The sequence below is a fragment of the Mastigoproctus giganteus genome, chromosome 6, assembly GCF_048544385.1.
Source record: "Mastigoproctus giganteus isolate SK-2022 chromosome 6, ASM4854438v1, whole genome shotgun sequence".
NCBI classification, from domain to species: domain Eukaryota; kingdom Metazoa; phylum Arthropoda; class Arachnida; order Uropygi; family Thelyphonidae; genus Mastigoproctus; species Mastigoproctus giganteus.
Window position 1 is genome coordinate 182,173,954 of NC_143580.1, and position 19,139 is coordinate 182,193,092.

The window sequence follows — 19,139 nt, forward strand, 5'->3', positions numbered from 1 at the left end:
GTTATCACTATCAAGTTTTTAAATAATCAAATTAATCTATTTCTTGAGAAAATGTAATGTTAACTAAACATCAGATAATTTCTAAAATTTTTCCTTACATTTAAATTAGGAAGCCAGTGGTGAATTGTCGTGGGATGACGAAGAGATTTCTCCTATGTACAATTGGTCATTTACAGAATTTATTCAGCAGTTTAATTTGCTGCATGATTGGCTCCACAGGTTACAGTCAAGAGCAGCAGAAGCTGAGAATGGTATGAGTAAAGATGATATCATTAAGGTATGTGATTGCGAAATTTATTCATGTTAAATATATACACATAAGGTGTTAACTTAAATGTTAATAATAACATGTTTAAGTTAAGTATATTGTATCCTAATGTACATGTTAGTGCATTTCCATCATTTCTGTACATATTTCCATCATTTCTGTTCAATTTATAACTACATAAGTAGTTATAAATTGAACATCATTAAGTATATCTCATATTGTCAATACCTTCACAATGAGTTGCCGTGGTATTGCACTACCTCGAATAAGTAACGCTTCACCATAGGAGAAGACTATTGTTACTTATTCTCAGGTGACCATCACCCATACAGCACCATTTGGAGCTTCTTGGCTCCTCATCAGTGGGTGGGCAGGTACCCTGGTGTTGCAATGATGACAACCCAGTTGCGAAGTATAAATCCACAATATGAGAGATGCCTGATGGTGTGGAGTAATTTAGATTACGGTATAGTTTAGGGCTAAAGCCTCAGGTTATGTAAATAGTTTAACTAATGTACAAGTTAGTGCATTTGCATCGTTTCTGTACATAGCCAACTACATAAGTAGTTATAAATTGATGATGCCAATTTATAACTACTTATATAGTTGGCTGTGTACAGAAATGATGCAAATGTACTAACTTGTACATTAAACTATTTATGTAACCTGAGGCTTTAGCCCTAGACTATACCATATACTGTATCCCAAATTGCTGATCCCTGATGACTCAGATTGCACCTGTGGCGAGATTGAAGACTGGGCACACACTCTATATGAATGTATAATTTATGACATTCCCAGAACACAGCAAATAGCACAGATTGGCCTCCTTCCAAGGGGAGAAGAACATCTATTCATTATAGAAGAGGAAAATTATAAAGCCTTTACACAGAAAGCATTTGAAATGTGCAGAACTATCCAAAGAATGGCAATTCAGCCCCCTGGAAATTAAATAATAATCAATAGTTAAAATTGCCCACGTCTCCCAGACGATGACCTAATAACTGTCAGGACAGCAGTATTCTGCTCCCAGACATGACAAAACCAGATTTACCTGGGTACCCCCTATGATTACCCTGCCATGTGTAGGAACCTGGGGTCCCACAACAAATAAGTAACCATGTGGGGGGAGGGAGATGTACAGGCAGCCAGAGAAGCAGATTAGCTTAAAAATATCAGTAAGCTGGTAGCAAGGGGATGCAAGTAGAATGAAAGACTGAATGAATAGGCTGGTCACTGAGTGAAAGAGTGAATTAGGAATTATGGTAAAAAGGAATAAATGTCAGTTTTGGTGAAAGAAAGACGGACCCGGAACAAGGGAAAGAGAGTGAATGAGTGTTATGGTGAATGGGAATAAGTGGAAGAACAATTGTAATTGGCTGAAAGAATACAAAGTTAATAATAACTTACACTGCTTTCTATATACTAACAAACATTTACTAACAACACTATGACTGCATTCTCCCCTGGCCTACAAAAAACCTGCACCGCAACTGAAGAATAATAGTAAGTTGAGGTGGCCAGAGGTGCAGTGCAGAAAGCAAGAGTCGAACAAATGAAACGAAAGCCAGAAGAATGAATGAGAGTGTAAGTGTGTGAGAAAAAGAACACAAACCATAAATGTTAAAGTTAAGTTCACACACTAACCCTAGTTTTAATCTTTTATATTCTTTCTTATTTAGCTTAATTATTAAGCATCAGTATTTAAATTACATTACACACTATTGCATCCCCCCTTGGTGTGTGAGAAAGAGGTGAATGAGTGAATGGAAAAAAAAAAAAAATATATATATATATATATATAAAAACTAGCAGAGAAAAAAAATTATTATAACCTATTGAAAAAAAAGTGGGATATGTTAGCTGGCAGTGGGTTCCACACTGCCAGCTAACATATCCCACAGCAAGAACGGGATGGGCAGTTTGACATTCCCACTGGATTCAACAAGACATGGACCTGACAACCATCACCGATGAAGACATACTGCAGTTTTGCTGCCAACATGCAATTTGGTACTCTAATCCGGTTCCCTTTAAAACCCCATCCCCAGGTGGGGGGAGAGAAGATGAGTCTTTGTCTCCTTCCCCCTCCCTGCTTCCCCCATACTTTGCCTGGTGGGGCTCGTCCCCACTGAGTTCTTTGGGGATGCCTATTCTATCATCCCCATCCTTCTACCTGTTTCCCCCCACTCCAATTAAACCGACTGAGTACACCCCTAATAATGCCACCAAAAAATCAGTGTGAAAAAATTCAACTGCTTTCTCTTAAACTTCTTTCGACCTTTCCAAACTCTAGTGCCCCCCCTTTTTTTTTTAGGTCTTGCCAGTCATTGGAATGTTTGTGTGTTGGGTGAGGGGGGGATGCTGAAGGTGGTCTAGTACCAGAATCTGTCCAGCATAGATCTGATGTAGCAGTTATTTAGCTTCTTGTAGAAAAATCCTATGGAAGAACATTGGTCCTCTTTTACTAAGATGTGTTGCATCTCTGTGTATTTAACATCACCATAGTTAGGCACATTATGGCCTTTGCTGCCCTTGCACCGTAAAGCCTACATACAAACAAACGTGTGCATCTAAGCTGTGATTTATTTCTTTTGCTGTAAGTATTGTTCTCCAAACTTGTATTAGCTTGTGATTTCCTGCACTGTGAATAAATAGTTAGATTATGTGAAGAAATTGTGTACTCTAATTTAGTTTATTTGAACTTGATATTTGTCCTTGTGAATTTCAAGCTTATAGTTGCTTTTCATTATTTCAAAAACAAACAGTAATGTTGAGTGACTGAAACAGGGAACATTATTTTCAAGAGCTTCAGGATGTATATACCAGTATATTTGTTCACTTGTGTTTTAAAGTACATTACAGGAAATAGATTTGTATTTTGTAATTTTTGTCAATGTGATGTTAGTACAGTGTGTATTCCACTTACATCTTCCCACATGATAACACACCATGTTACAAATTCATCTCTACATCTTAATGCAAGATCACATTTGATATTGCTGGGCCTAAACAAGTTTTAAGGTTTTATAAAATTAATTTAGAGGATTAATGCATTGCACTTACCAGTAATTTACTGGTTGTAATTCTTGAAACACACAACATTTAAAACACTTTGCAATTACTGCATGAAATACTGCACACACCATTTGAAATATTTTGCAGTGTGATTGCTGGCATAGTGTGGCCACTTCTGCTTGTTATATAAGAGATTACATGCATTGAAATATAGTGCATTAAACTCTTGTTTATTTGACTTACATGAGAATTTGTTGTTGTTAGAGAATCAAAAATATGGTTATTTGAGAGTCCTATACCTGTAGTTTAACTACAGCTATGAGTTCAGTCACTACTTATAAAAGAAAGTAATAACAAACTCTTCTAATTAACTAAGTGAAAAATCGTAATAAATGATTTTTAAATAAATAAAACGAATGCACTAGATACTCAGTGGAAAAGATCACTTAGTGCACTGTGGGAAAAAGTAAGCCAATTTTTTTTTTTTTTTTTTAATAATGATATAGAATAAAAATGTTCATTTGAATAACAATATGAATTTTTCTGAATTGTGTATTTTTATAGTGTGATTCTGACCTTTGATCTGCATTGCCAATTGTGTTATAATTGAAGCATTGTCATAGCAAACTGCATATACTCCTGTTATAACATTCCTACTTATAACCTCTCCTGCTTCTAATTCTCTTTTTTTCCTGATCCTATAGTCAATTCCATGAAGTGCTCTTCATTTTAAAATGCTTAATGTGTTTAAAATTCTTTCCTGCTTATTGCCTTTTTAAGGTTTAAAGAAGGAATATACAGTGGAACCTCTATATTTCAAATCCAATATTCGTCACGAAAAGTCGCCCACTGCATGGTCATCCTAGCCTCATGCAATCGCCCACTACATGGTCATCCTAGCCTCGCTCAATTGCCCACACAGTCAGCTAGCCTCGCTCAATTGCCCACGCAGTCAGCTAGCCTCGCTCAATCGCCCATGCAGTCAGCTAGCTCTGTGCGATAGCCCAGCAGTATACCTTGTGTGATCATTCAGTGCGCATCACCTGTTATTTTCTCTTTGAAATTTTTTTTAATTTTGCAATTTTTTGCAGTTATCTTTGTAAAAAGAAGTGACCATGGCCCCAAAAAAGTGTAGTGAAGAAAAACAACCAAAAAAGGAAAGCTGTGAGAACCACAATTGAGTTTAAAAAAGAAATCATTGCTAAGTTTTAAAGTGGAACAAGTGTTTCCAACTTAGCATTAGAATTTAACATGCTGAGAACTACAGTAAGCAGCATAATTAAAAATAAAGAAGCAATTAAAGTGGCTGATGTTGCAAAAGGTGTAAAAATTCTTGCTGCTAAAAGTTCACAAACGTATGAAGACATGGAAAATCTTTTATTAGTATGGATTGCTGAAAAGCAAATGGCTGGTGATAGTATTTCAGAATCTATCATCTGCGAGAAAGCAAGGCAGTTATATGATGACCTACAGCAAAAGAACCCAGGAACCAGTGGTGATTTCATGGCAAGTAGGGGCTGGTTCGAAAAATTTAAAGGGCAAATGGTCATTCATAGTGTAGTTAGGCATGGAGAGGCTTCAAGCTCGAATGCAGAAGATGCTAAAAAGTTTGAAGATTTCAAAAACTACGTAGACACTGAGGAATTTATCTCTCAACAAGTTTTTAAATGTGATGAGACAGGCCTATTCTGGAAAAAAATGCCAGAAGAACCTACATCACAAAAGAGGAAAAAGCATTGCCTGGACACAAGCCAAAGAAAGACATTAATACTTTTGCTGTGTGGTAACACCTAGTGGGGACTGCAAAATTAAACCATTGCTCGTTTATCATTCAGAAAATCCGAGAATTTTTAAGAAGAACGATATCATAAAAAGTAAACTAAATGTGATGTGGAAGGCTAACAGTAAGGTTTGGGTAACAAGACAGTTTTTCCTGGAGTGAATTCACAAAGTATTTGCCCCAAGTGTGAAAGCTTATCTAGAAAGTTATAATTTACCTGTAAAGGCCTTCTTGGTTTTGGACAATGTTCCTGCTCATCCTGCTGGCTTGGAAGATGATTTGGCAGGAGAATACAGCTTTATTCACATTAAATATCTACCACCAAACACAACTCCTCTAATCCAACCCATGGATCAGCAGGTCATTGCCTGTTTTAAAAAACTTTATACAAAAGCTCTGTTTCAAAGGTGTTTTGAAGTGATGTTGGAGACAGAACTTACGTTGAGAGAATTTTGGAAAAATCACTTCAATATCTTCCATTGTTTAAGGATAATTGATAAGACGTGGGGGGAGTGTCTTCCAGGACAATGAACTCGGCCTGGAAGAAATTGTGGCCAGAGTGTGTGTGTCAGAAAGAGACTTTGAAGGTTTTGGGTCAGAGCCTGTTGTTGATGAAATCGTGTCTCTGGGCAGGTCCATGGGATTGGAGGTTGATAGTGAGGATGTAGAGGAATTGGTGGATGACAATGGAAGGGAGCTCACCACAGAAGAACTGTTGGACCTTCATAAAGAACAGGAAGCTGAAGCAGTGGAGGAAATTTCATCAGAGGAGGAAGGGTCAAGTAAAGGTAGCATCTCAGCTGCTGACATTAAGGAAATTCTGTCCAGTTGGGCCAAAATGCAGAGTATGGTTGAGAAGCGGCACCTGAACTTTGCCATAGTTAATCAAAATATAAATTCATTCAATGATAATGTGATTGGCTACTTTCAGACAATTTTAAAAACCAGACAGAAACAGAAAACATTGGACAAGTTCTTTGCTAAATCGAGTGCTAGTAAATTGTCGGGAAAGGGACAAAAAAAAAAGACACTGATCACAAGAATTGGAGTTACGTGATGTTTTAATGGAAGGTGACTCCCCTTCTAAACAATAATTCCTTTCCTCCTCTTCAGCTTCTGCCATCATCGCTCCTCAGTAAAGGCAAAGCTCTGGTTAAATTTTATTTATTTATGTATCAGATTCGGGGCTGGGAAAACAGATTATTCCAATTTTAGTTAATTCCTATGGAAAAAATTGATTCTATATTTATCCGATTCAGTATTCGTCCGTCCCTCAGGAACAGATTAATGATGAATATAGAAGTTCCACTGTACTTGGATATAGCCATTCTTCCTCTTGCATTTTGATTTTGGGAAAGGGATGATAGAGACCAAATTCTAGGAATAGTTTATGCTACAGTTCATTTATTTCATAGAAATCACATCTGGTATAGATGGCATTTGTTTCCTTCATATTTAACTCAAAACTTTTAAAACAGAAGGGCTGTTCTTTGCAATGCAGTATTTAATTGCTTATTGTATCATTTACAAGCTCTCATCACATTTTTCTTTTCTTATTTTTAAATTCAACATTGTTTGTCCACTTACCTTTCTTGTATGGTAGTTATTGTTGCACGCGCGTGCGTAAGATCAAAATTTTAATTTCAGTAATTATTATTATGTTAAGACTGCATTTATCTGTTTATAATACTCGAGATATGTTTGGCTGAATTTAATAAAATAGTTTTAAAATGTTTCATACTTTTTAATAGCATTCATGAAAGATTGAAGTTACCATTAAAGCATACATAGTACATTAAGTACAAGTTTTGACCTACATGTAAACTGTTTCATAAACATGGAAAAAAAAAAAAAATAAATAAAAAAATAAATAAATTCTGTTATTCACAAATATATTGACAGAATACAAAAAAAAAAAAAAAAAAACAAAAAGCCCCCAGGAAGGGAGAAGGCCTGGTCATAATGGTTTCTTTATAGTCCCTTGGAACTTTCCTAGATAGCACTATAATGAGAGTTTACTGTACTTCGTTGCCTATTTTAAAAACATTAAATGGCATACTAAATGTATCATTTTGTATTCCACTTAAAATTTTTCAATGTTCCACTGGAGATTTAAACAAAGGTTAGTTATCCAAGAAGGCTGGATATAGTCGTTCTTTATGCATTAATGTATAAAGAATGAATACAAAATAAAACCTTCAATTTTATTTTCAAACCAAAAAATCTGGAATGCAGTCCACTCATTAAAATTGAATTAGTTTAATTAATAAAATGAATTAATTTTTTTCATCAATACATGTACTTATCGTGTAATCTGAAATCTTATGTTTTTAGTGCCTGGTTTTTTTATGCTCCTCCACAAAGTGTAGTAGAATCACCACAGTGAACAAGTTATCACGTAAAGCTGCATTATCTTTACAATATATAAATAGAATACTTTAATTATTACTTCTTTAGTATAAATTTTCACTTTAGCTGCACTATTAATTTTTTCCCCAATACATGTATTTATTGTAAACTTTGAATAGTCATCTTATATTTTTACCATGCCTCTTCTTTTTATGATTCTCTGTGATATAGAAGAGGTTCACTGCAAATCACCTAGTTTGAATCCCATTTAAGACTAGAAAAATTCTTAACTCTTTACTGGAGGTGCTGGTGGTAAATGTCCACCAAAATTACCTTTTAAAAATTAAAATATCTGTTGAAGTATGTTCGAATTTTAGTTTCTTCCATACTTTTTTTTTTTTTGAAAATCCCAAACAAGAATCGTATTAGAACCTATAGTACTCAGTACCATGTGTGGATTGAAGGCTGAGAAGATGAAAGAAGATATTTGTTGACATTAGAGTTGAATTTCTGTAGATTGTAATTTTCAGGAAATACATATGAAGGGAGATTTTTCCAGAAAAAGGAAGATGAAGAAATAAATGAATGAGGAGAAAAGTTGGCTCTGTGAGTTTGAAGTTGGACAGTAAAAGGATGCCGACTGGTTTGGAAGAGAGAGGGGGAATTATAGAAGCCAGTTCAGAATAATAGTACCAATGGACGTATCTATAGAAAAGGAAAAAAACAGAATGTTTATAAGACAGAGTATAGATACTTTGTAAGAGATGGGTCATTAATTAACCATAACTGCATCTTTTGAATGGAATCTATTAGATGAGATTTGTTATGGGGAAACGACTCCAGATGTGGGAACAATATTCCATGGTAGGGCAAATTTGAGACTTGTACATAGTGAGTAGCTGTTTAGAAAAGTAATGCTGAGAATGAAAGAGAAAACTCAATTTTTTTAGCTGCAGAGGAAGCAATATTTGTGATGTGCTTATGCCAAGGGAGGTTAGAAGTCAGGGTAATCCCTAAAAATAGAGATATGTGATCTTGTCTAGAAATCTGAGTGGCATCCAAGATGAGCACAGAAGCAGAAAAATCCTTTTTGTCAGATGTAAGAGACAGGACTGAGTTTTAGAAGGATTGAAATTAACTAAGTTATCTTTGCCCCATTGGAGAATTACCTCGGGAGAAGCATTTAAGGAATTGGTAGTGGATATTTGAGAAGTTAGAGCTGTTTGTGTAGGGCAAGGTTCCTTAAACTGGAACTGGCTAGATATGAGCAAATTTCCAAGCAGAAGAAAAATACTGGTGGTGGACTAAGAAAGTTTAAAAAGGTAACACAGAACAGGAGTAAGCTCAGGAGCATAGGTTTTGAGAACAAGTGGAGAAATACTATCAGGACCTGGAGCTTTCTTGGCATCAAGATTGTTCAAAATTCACATCCCTTTGACAGGAAGCATTGAATGGACTGTGCTGGGGAATGGTAGATGGTAGTTTACCAAGATTATCAATACAAGAGTTAGAAGAAAAGTAGGATGCTAACAGGTCAGTTTTATTTTTAGCTGAAGTGGCAATAGAGTTGGTTTAATTTTTTTAATCTACATTTAGACTCAAGCGTTTAGGGCATAAGCCTCAAGCTATGAAGGAGTCTAGACTATGTATAAATATAGTGCAAACGCATCAGAAATACATAGCTATATCTGAATAAATCAGAATATTAGTAAAATGGCATCGTTTTAAGTTATATCTCATATTGTGAATACCTTCACAACGAGTTGCCATGATATTGCACTACTTCGAATAAGTAACGCTTCACCTAAGGAGAAGACTAATGTTACTTATTCTCAGATGGATACCACCACCCAGACGGCACCGTTTCAGGGCTATTTGGCCCTTCTTCGGTGGGTGGGTAGGTACCCGAGTGATGCAATGATGGCAAAACAGTTATGAAGTATAACTCCACAATATGAGAGATGCCTGACGGTGCCATCTGGGTGGTGGTATCCATCTGAGAATAAGTAACATTAGTCTTCTCCTTAGGTGAAGCGTTACTTATTCGAAGTAGTGCAATATCATGGCAACTCGTGAAGGTATTCACAATATGAGATATAACTTAAAACGATGCCGTTTTACTAATATTCTGATTTATTCAGATATAGCTATGTATTTCTGATGCATTTTCACTATATTTATACATAGTTTAATGTACATTATTAATTGTTTTGCAATTGAAGAAGTTTGTCCATAAAAAATATAAAATAATATGCTTTCTGTACCCTGTTTAATGCAATTTTTGTAAAACAAAAATTTTAAATTAGCAGCATCTCTTGCATACAATTGTTGAAGCACACTTTCATGTTTTAGAACAGAATTTCCAGTTGTTAACATGCTGGCTTAGTGTGTTACCACAGCATTTGGCTGATGTAATTGTTGATGCACATGGTCTTCTCAGTTAGCTCCCAGCAACACTAGCTATGACAACAGTGAAGTAATGCCCAAGTGCGGGTGGCATTAAACAGCATGGACAGAGCACATGTCTAAAGCACTCCAAAAGGAGGGGGTTATTTAAAAAAAATTAATTGAAAATGAAGGTGGCATCAAAAAGTGAACAATTTTGAATTACTTCTTTCTGGTTTTTAAGGTAATAAAATGGGTTACTTGTTTTGAGTGTACAAGTGTTCCTCAAAAATTGTTAACCTGTACTAGAAGATTAAAAACTTCTTTAATCAAAGTTGTATTTAGCCAATCTCGAATGAAGGGAGAAAGAATCCACACCCTTCTGATTTCTGTGTATTTCAGCTCACACAACATGTAGATTGATCCATGAACACACATTTATAGAGACATAATGCATGACAAAGACCATATGAACTTGCACATTATGACTAACAATTTCTTTTTATGTATAGAATGTTTTTAGAAATGACTGATTTATATTATGCCAAAGTTCAAGTTAGTATTGATTTAAATCCAAATATAATAATTATTAGTCTTTGAAAGAAAAATTTGTATATTATTAACTATTTTTTTTATAGTCAGTAATAGAAGAGCTTCAGAAAGTAGCATTCCTATGTAAACTTTTCAATGATCAAGCTCAAAAATTGGGCAAGAGGTATCCTGATATGAATGATGAGATAAATCGACGCCTGATTCTTCTCAATAATAAATGGGAAGCAGTAGAACAGTCTGTTAATCCACACAAGCCTCAGCCCACTAAGGATGGAGTTTTCCATGGTGAGTAAAAGTAATGAAAATATTATGAACCATACTTTAGAGCTTAACAAATTGTTTTATTTTGTAAATGGAGGGAGGGGGGGGGGTTGTTATCCAAGGATAATTGGATACAGAAAATTCCACTAAAAACAAATCCACTTAAAATAGGGAGACCAAATTTTCGTAATGCATTTTGTGTACTTGTATATAGTAAAAAATGGATTGAAGGAACTGAAAAATGAGATAATTATTTTATTAGACAATTTTTTATTATTGAACAGTGTAAGGTTAAGTAAAGTTTATTGAAGTTACACTATTTTTAAGTTTTATGAATGAATAAAGAATGAATCCAGAGGGTTTTTTTTTTTTTTTTTGCCACATTTTTCAGATAAAATTGTGTCATAGCATTTAGTTATGTCGTTCTCACAAAAATATTGAAGTGTTTGGTCAGTTTTCTCAAGGGCTTCCTTTAATTTTCAAATTCTTGTAAATGCGGGGACTCAGATAATGAATACTCAGATACTGTGGACTCCCTGTATAAGTGTCTTCACAACTGTAAACAGGTCTTTAGTGTATTCAAAGCAGAGTTTTAGGTTTTGTGTGTAGTGATTTGTTACACACAAAAATTGATAACTCTTACTGGTGAGATTCCACACTTTATTACCTTAAATCTTAACATATTTATAGATTTTCTTATATAACATACTAATGGCTGTGTTTCATTTGCTGGCTTTGCTTATAGAAATAGGAATGCTGAAGTTCAGTAGTGCTCAAAAAAATTGTATCACCTCATTTTTTAGGTTTGTCCTTCTTTATACTGGCAACTAATCTTTTAGAAATAGCTGAAAGAACATAAGTAATAACAATACACATGAAACTATTAATTGCAGAAAATTTACTTTTATGCTTTATAGATAAGTATACAAAATAACAGCATGTTTCGTATAATAACAAAAATTCTATAAAAGCAATGATTTTTTTTTTTCTTTTTTTTTTTCATTACTTTGCTTATACTAGGATGGCAGGCAGCTATATAACCAGAAAATGCAACAAAGTGCACACTGATATTTTGTTGACCCACCCCTTGTTTCAATAATTGCTGCATCATTGTGGCATCAATTGGATAAGGTTATAAATATATTCGTGGGAAATCTCATGGTATGAAATAGAGATTAGATTGTCTTTTGCAGCTCTCTAAGTGTTTTTAGTTTCTTTTGCATTACTGAAACACCCATTTTACTGAAACAATTTTCAGTTGAATTGCAGTCCGGACTGTTTCCATGCAATGTTATTGTGTGAATTGATTTATCTTTCAACTTTTTTTGCACCTGTGGACAGTAAAAATAGCAAAATAAATTACATTTATTTAAACAAGAGTGTAACATTTCATAAATTTAAATTTTTGCTAATTTTATGAAATAGTACTTAAGGTTTTGACTTTGTGACATTCTGAAAAATGTAATTCGCAATATCCCCATAGTGATCTCTTCTAATTGTGGGAAGTAATTTTGTCTCAAGAATATTATTGTACACCTCAGCATTCACTGTAACCTTCACAAATTCAAGATGACCAACTCTATGTGAAATGCAGCCCCATATCATTTGAGATAAAGAATGTTTCACTGTGGTGATGATACAGTCAGGGTGAAATTCATTTCCTCTTCTTCATTTAACAGTCTGCTGGCCATCTGAACCATGCAATATGCTCTTTTGCCTGCTTTAGTTGCTGGGCTTTCATTTTTTGTGTCAAAAGTGGCTTTTTTTCTTAGGCAATGTGCTATTAATCCTGATGAGAAAAGGCATCTACATACTGTGGCAGTACTCACCTTTACTCCTTTATTCTCCTCCTATGCTGTCTTGAGATCTGTTGATGAGGATCTTCTGTTTCAGGCAGCACACAGATGGACCAGAAATCTGTCCTGTGCTGCAGAAGATATTCATGGACATCCACTTCCTTTCTTTCTGTTTAGACTGCCAGCTTCTGAAAATTTTCATAATAAATGTGTAACCGTTGACTGATTACAGTGAATTCTTTTATCTATTTTATGTGCAGTTGTCCCTCTGCATTCAGTGCAGCAGCAACACTTTTCCTATGTAATTGTCAAAAACTTGCCATTACAATAGCACAGAATACTGTGCTCTTGGCTTATGCACTGTATTTATACTGCCGCTAGGGTTACACAATCTTGTATGGCACGTGACATCATCCAAGAGAGCTTGCTAGAGATGGATAACACAATAGGGTAATTCTATTACAAAATATATATGATATCTTGTTAAATTTCACAGAAATTTGGTGAATTTCTGAATTTTGCAAGTGATGCAATTTTTTTGAGCACCATTATATGTTCTGAACATGAAGTACAGCAGAACCTCATACATTTGACAAAACTTGAGCATTAACCTGCTAGACTTTTGAATCTTTAAAATTTTTGAAACCAAATACTGTGGCTTTACTAGTGATAAAGTGCATGGATCTCTAACTACTGTAGAAATATTATGCAATGTTTCAACCTACCAGCAAAGCAATCTTGCCTCTACTGCAAAAATAACATCTTGTTAATTTTTAGGAAACTTTTCCAAGCATATGCTAAAATTTACATTTGAAAAACAAGAAAAATAAAGAAAACTGCCATGGTTACGATTGTAAATTTAGTTGTGCAAACTCAGCTGATATGAATGCCTAGTTTGTTAATAATTAAGATGTGGGAACAGTATTCCGTGGTAGGGCAGTATTGCAATTTGTACAGAGTGAACAGCTGCTTGGAAGAAAAGTAATGCCAAGAGCAAAAGAGAAAACCCAGTTTTTTAGATTTAGAGGAAGCAATATTTGTAATGTGCTTATGCCAAGAGAGATGTCAGGATAATCACCAATAGAGATATATGATCTTACCTAGAAATCACAATGTCATTGAAGATAAGTATAGGAGCAGAAGAATCCTTTTTGTGAAATATAAGACAGGACTGAGTTTTAGAAGGATCAAAATTGACTAAATTATCTTTGCCCCACTGGAGAATTATGTGGAGATCAGCATTTAAGGAATTGGTAGTGGATTTTTGAGATGTTGAAGCTGTTTTTGCAGGGCACGGTTTCTCAAACTAGAAGGTGGAACAATGTGCTGTCATCAGCAAAACTGGATTGAATTTCTAGTCAATAGAGGAAGGTCATTAATATACAAGAGAAAAAGAGCGGGAGAAAGAACTGAACCTTGGGGAACACCAGCATTAGTGGAGAAGTTAGAAGACAGAAAGCAATCTACCATCACACACAGTGAGCAGTCAGAGAGAAAACTGGATACTTTATTTCAAAAAACAGTTGACAAACCATAAGATGGAAGCTTATTTAGAAAAACTTAGGAGATTCCAAATCAAAAGCAAATGCTTGAGTTTCACCAGACTTTTCCATTGAGTTTGTCTATAGATGGGTAACATAAGCCAGAATATCACCACTACATTGGCACTGATGGAATCCATACTTGTGATCATTGAGCAGATGGAACAGTTTCTAGATAGTTTAAGATTTGGCAGTTAATTGTTTTTGCCATTACTTTGGAAAGAGTAGAAGTAAGTGCAGTGGGATGATAATTGGATGGGAGGGATTTGTCACCCTTTTTAGGAACTGGCTGGGTATGAGGAAATTTCCAAGCAGAACACCTTTGGAATAAGAAAGTGAAAAAAAGTGACACAGAACACGAGTAAGTTCAGGAGCACAGGTTTTGAGAACAAGTGGAGAAATACCATATGGACCTGTAGCTTTCTTACCATCGATTGATCAAAATTCTAACGTCCTTTTGATGGAAGACCACAAGAGGCATTGAATGGAGTGTGGTGGGAATGGCAGGAGGTGGTTTACCAAGATCATCAATACATAAGTTGGAAGAAAAATAGTGTGTTAGCAGATCAGTTTTATCTTTGGCTGAAATGGCCGTAAAATCATCTAGTTTTGACAGGTGGTAACAGAGATGGGCAAAAGTTGCTGCCAGTAGCTTTGGCAAGAGACCACAATGCTTGACTACCATTTGGACAAGAAGCAAGCTTTTTACTCTTAGTCTGTTTAAAATCTAGTTTAGACTTATTAATAACTGCTTTACAAGTTTTGTGAGCTTTGCTGTAGGCAGGAAATGTACCTAGAGATTTAGATACAAGCCAATTATGATATGCAACATTCTTCTTTTGAACAGCCTTAGCACATTTATTGGAAAACCAAGGTTTAGATAAAAGATGAGATTTTAAGGTGGAATGTGGAATAAAGGATTTCATCCCTTCAAGAATAATTTTACTGATACTATCTGAGCAAATGTTGACATCAGAAGATTTGAAACAGTAACCCAACCAAGGAAAAGAAGAAAAAAAATCATTTGGCATTCTTGTAATGCCAAACAACATGAGGTTGAGAATGGCCACAAGAGAAAGGCTCTATTGGAGAAGAGACCATCACCAAGTTATGAGCTGGGGTGCCTAGAGGACCACTCACCTTGACTGTATACGTAGGATTGTTTGTGAGAAAAAGGTCAAGCATGTTGGCTGAGCGTTTAGGATTGTCTGGTATTCTGGTAGATAAATGAACAATCTGTGTGAGTTCAAAGCCTTGGCATCTTGATCAGCTGGGTCCGTGTGAGTAGAAAATGGTAGCCAACTGGAGTTGTGAACATTAAAATCACCAAGGAAAATTACCTCACTGTTAGGAAAGTTGTAATGGAGAAAGTTAAAGAGTTCCAAGTGATGGGAGAATCACTTGGAAATGGGAAAATGGGAGAATGATAGAGGCAACAGATTAATTTGACAGAATGTGGCGGAGAGAGAGAGAGAGAGAGAGAGAGAGAGAGAGAGATTTTTTTTTTTTTTTTTTTGATTTGGTAGTTGTTGGCGCATCGGCTTCTGTGGCCATATTGCACCTCCCAAGGTTTTTGCAGTACTTTGATCCAAGCCCGAGGCGGGAATCGAACCCGCGACCTTTGGGTTGCCGGGCAGGTACTTTACCCACTCGGCTAGCCCGGTCGGCAAGAGAGAGAGAGAGAGAGACTTTAAACCAAAGAAGATCAAAAAGAGGAGATTCCAAATTAATAAGTCTCTCACAGGAATATCAGAGTGAACATATGCACAAATACCACCTTTAAAGTGAAAAGAATCATACAATAATTTGGAGAGCCTAAATGGGTAGTGGGTGAATCAACTGATAACTGGGATTCTGTCAAAAAAAGTACACTGGGTTTGGCAGACTGTAAGGATATCATTGAGATTGAAGCTGAAAGCACATATTAGCATTAGCATTAGTAGAGGCATATGATGCAAGAAAGCAAGCTTATGCAGCATCAGCCAAAACACACACACACACACACACACACACACACACACACACACACACACACACACACACACACACACACACACACACACACACACACACACACACACACACACACACACTCACTCACTCACTCACTCACTCACTCACTCACTCACTCACCCCCCCCCCCCTACATTCGTTCGAAATGCCTGTCCAGCTGAGCCTTAAATTTATTTAGGCTATCAACTTCCACAACAAGTGATGGAAGTCTGTTCCACCAACCAACTACCTGCTGGCTAAAGGCAAATTTCCGCACATCTATCCTACATCCGTCTTTCCTCAATTTGAATTTATGCCCTATCAGGTGATTATTCTGAGCAAGAGGAAGAATCCCATTGGCATCGAGCATTCTCAAACCATTCAAAGCTTTATACACCTCTATCAGATCGCCTCGCCGGTGCCTAGTGTCCAGACGCTGTAATTTGCAAAACTTAAGCCTTTCTTCGTAAGAGCAACCCTTTGTTCCATTCACTAATCTTGTTGCCCTTTTCTGTACTCGTTCCAGCAGTTCTACATCCTTCTTGAAATGAGGCCTCCAGACCTGTATACAGTACTCAATGTGTGGCCTGACCATGCCTTATACAAGGGAATAATCACCTCCTTATCCTTGCTAGAAAAATTCCTATATATCATTGACAAGACACCATGAGCTACTCTTGCAGCCCGTCTGCACTGCTCAGAGAACTTCATATCTGCCTGCACAATTACTCCCAGGTCCTTTTCATTCTCTACCACTGTCAGTGTAGTACCACAGAGTTGATACGTTGCTCTGGGGTTACTGTTTCCCATATGTAGTACTTTACATTTGTCAATGTTAAATTTCATTTAATAGAATAGAATAGAATCTTTAATTGCAGCAATGATAGACATACAATTAGTCTCGTCACGGCATGGTGGTACCAGGGGTTAACAAAACATATTTACAAAAGAGATACACATGAGAAAAAAAGATAAATCAGATTATTAACAAAGCACAGTTTTACATTTTCAGTTCGACGAGGATACCCTTCCTGTATTTTTTATTGTTGACCACTTCTTGGAGGTCCCCGTCGATGGCTTGCAGTGAGGGCAGCATTTGCTTTGGCAGGAATCTGTCGGTTAGTACTAGCTGGTTATGGTTTGCTAGCAGCTGTGCTGAAGACCGGAGATAAGGGGGAGGAATGCGCCAAGAGCAGTGATCCCAGAAGTTCGGCTCTGTAATTTTACCCGTGGCCATCTTGATGGTGAACAGCAGCCTTCTTTCTCCGATGTAGGACTGGAGCCTGCGTAGGTGAAGAGCTTCTGCTAACTGCGTTGATCTGAGAGCTGGGGGAAGGTGGAGTTTGCTGTTGGCCCATTTTAGAAGCCAGAATTCGGCAGAGAATATTCTTTTAATGTTGAATTCGGCGGCCGATGCCCATATCTCTGAAGCTGTTGTTATGTTGTTATTTTGTTATTTGGTTTTTTAGGAGCATTAGCAACTAAGGCCATATTGCTCCGGGGATATGCGGTGGTCATTCCCTGACCTTCCCGCATCCTCCGTATTTGGTGGTGACGGGCTCGAACCCCGGTCTAATCAAGAAGCGTGTGCTATCTCTGAAGCATACAGTATTGTCGGGTAAATGATTGATACGATGTATCTTTTTACCAGTTGTGGGTCGGTGGTGTGGAGCAGCTGTTGTTTGGCGACCCAGCATAGTGAATTCAGCCTCGACTGTATGAGGTTTATGTGATCGTTGAAAGATAGTTTGGAGTCGAAGACGACCCCCAGATCTTTGTGTGTTTGAACACTTGGAACTGAGGAGCCGTTAAGCACAGGCTCCAATGTTGTTGGGCTGTCCTTTAGAGAATAAGTTATTTGTGCCGATTTTAGGGAGTTGATTTGGAGGTTGAAGGTATTGAGGTAGTCAGCCATGTCCTGCAGTTTGCTAGTGATTTGCTGAGTGATTTCGGCTGCCGATGGCGATATTCTAGTAAGGAGCTTGACATCGTCAGCATATGTGATCCAATTGCACTTATTGGTCACAAATGGCACCATGATTGCTGAGAAGAGAATGCCAGACAGGACCCCCCCTTGAGGTACACCGGCAGTTATGTGACGTGTGAAGGTCTTTGTTCCGATCTTTAGAACAAGGGTCCTCTTCGATAGGAGAGATTCTAGGAACCAGAGAACATCGCCGCGAAAATTGAAGTAGTTTTCTAAGAGACGTAGGAGATGAGGTATATAGATGGCATCAAATGCGGAATGGATGTCAAGATATATAACTGACAATTCCTGTCTTTGTTCAAAGGCATCTAAGATGTGCAGAGTGGTTGTTGCAAGGTTAGTTATAGTTGACCTTCCTGATATCCCATAGTGTATTTGCTGAGGACTGTCGCGGAGAATTTGATGGGTGACAGACGGTAGCAATGGTTTCTCCAGAATTTTTAGCAATACGGAGGCGCAAGCGATGGGCCTATGTTGGCTTGGGAGCGTCGATTGTTGGTGCTTAGGAAGGGGCCAGACAGAGTACCTGTTCCACTGGGGTGGAAAGAAGTGAACTTCGAGGCATCTGTTGTATAGGTTGAGGAGTGAGTCGATGATGAAGACACTTAAACATTTGATTATGAACTGGGGGATGCCATCGTCACCGGTGGTTGTTGTGAGAGGGAGAGTATTAATGGCCTGCGTCAGTTGTTGCTTAGAAACTTGGATTGTAGCGAGACTATCAGTAAGATGAGAGCGGTTGAGGAGTGGCCGATTAGGTAGGAGGTTGATTAGAAAATCTGGCAACGTAGTTGAGCCATTCAGTTGGGTCGATGTTGCTGGAAGAACTAGCCTTTGTTCTGTGAAATGGTTTTCCCCTTTTTAGGGTTCTTTCAAGATGCTTTTTTTTAATTGCAGCTGATTTGTTTCTGTTGAATTCGGCCCTGGCTTTGGAGAATGAAATGCGGTCTTGGACACTGCCGGAAGCTTTCCACTTGGCGTGTAGTAACTGTTTGTAGTGGAAACTTTGGTTGAGCTGGGGAGTCCACCATGCTCTGGAGCTCGGAGTAATGGTGACTGTCTTGGTAGCGGTGTGAAGGGCTATGGTATTGATCCATTTGGTCATTAAATCGATTGCGAGGCTCAGTTCACATCCATCTAAGATGTTCCATGGGACTGTGGATGCGGCTTCAATGCAGAGTGCTGGATTCAGGAATTTTGGAGCGGTGAC

General features: G+C 37.1%; 1 protein-coding gene across 5 annotated transcripts in view; it reads left to right on the top strand.

Moving 5' to 3' along the window:
* The window catches only part of LOC150084794 (uncharacterized), a 496,975-nt gene that overhangs the window by 231,447 nt on the left and 246,389 nt on the right, over window positions 1-19,139 (top strand). For all 5 annotated transcript variants that reach the window (XM_090376602.1, XM_090376604.1, XM_090376605.1 and 2 more), the window contains exons 5-6: window positions 110-277; window positions 10,439-10,637. In XM_090376602.1, the coding sequence (XP_090232728.1) occupies window positions 110-277; window positions 10,439-10,637 (367 nt within the window). The remainder of the gene's footprint in view (window positions 1-109; window positions 278-10,438; window positions 10,638-19,139) is intronic.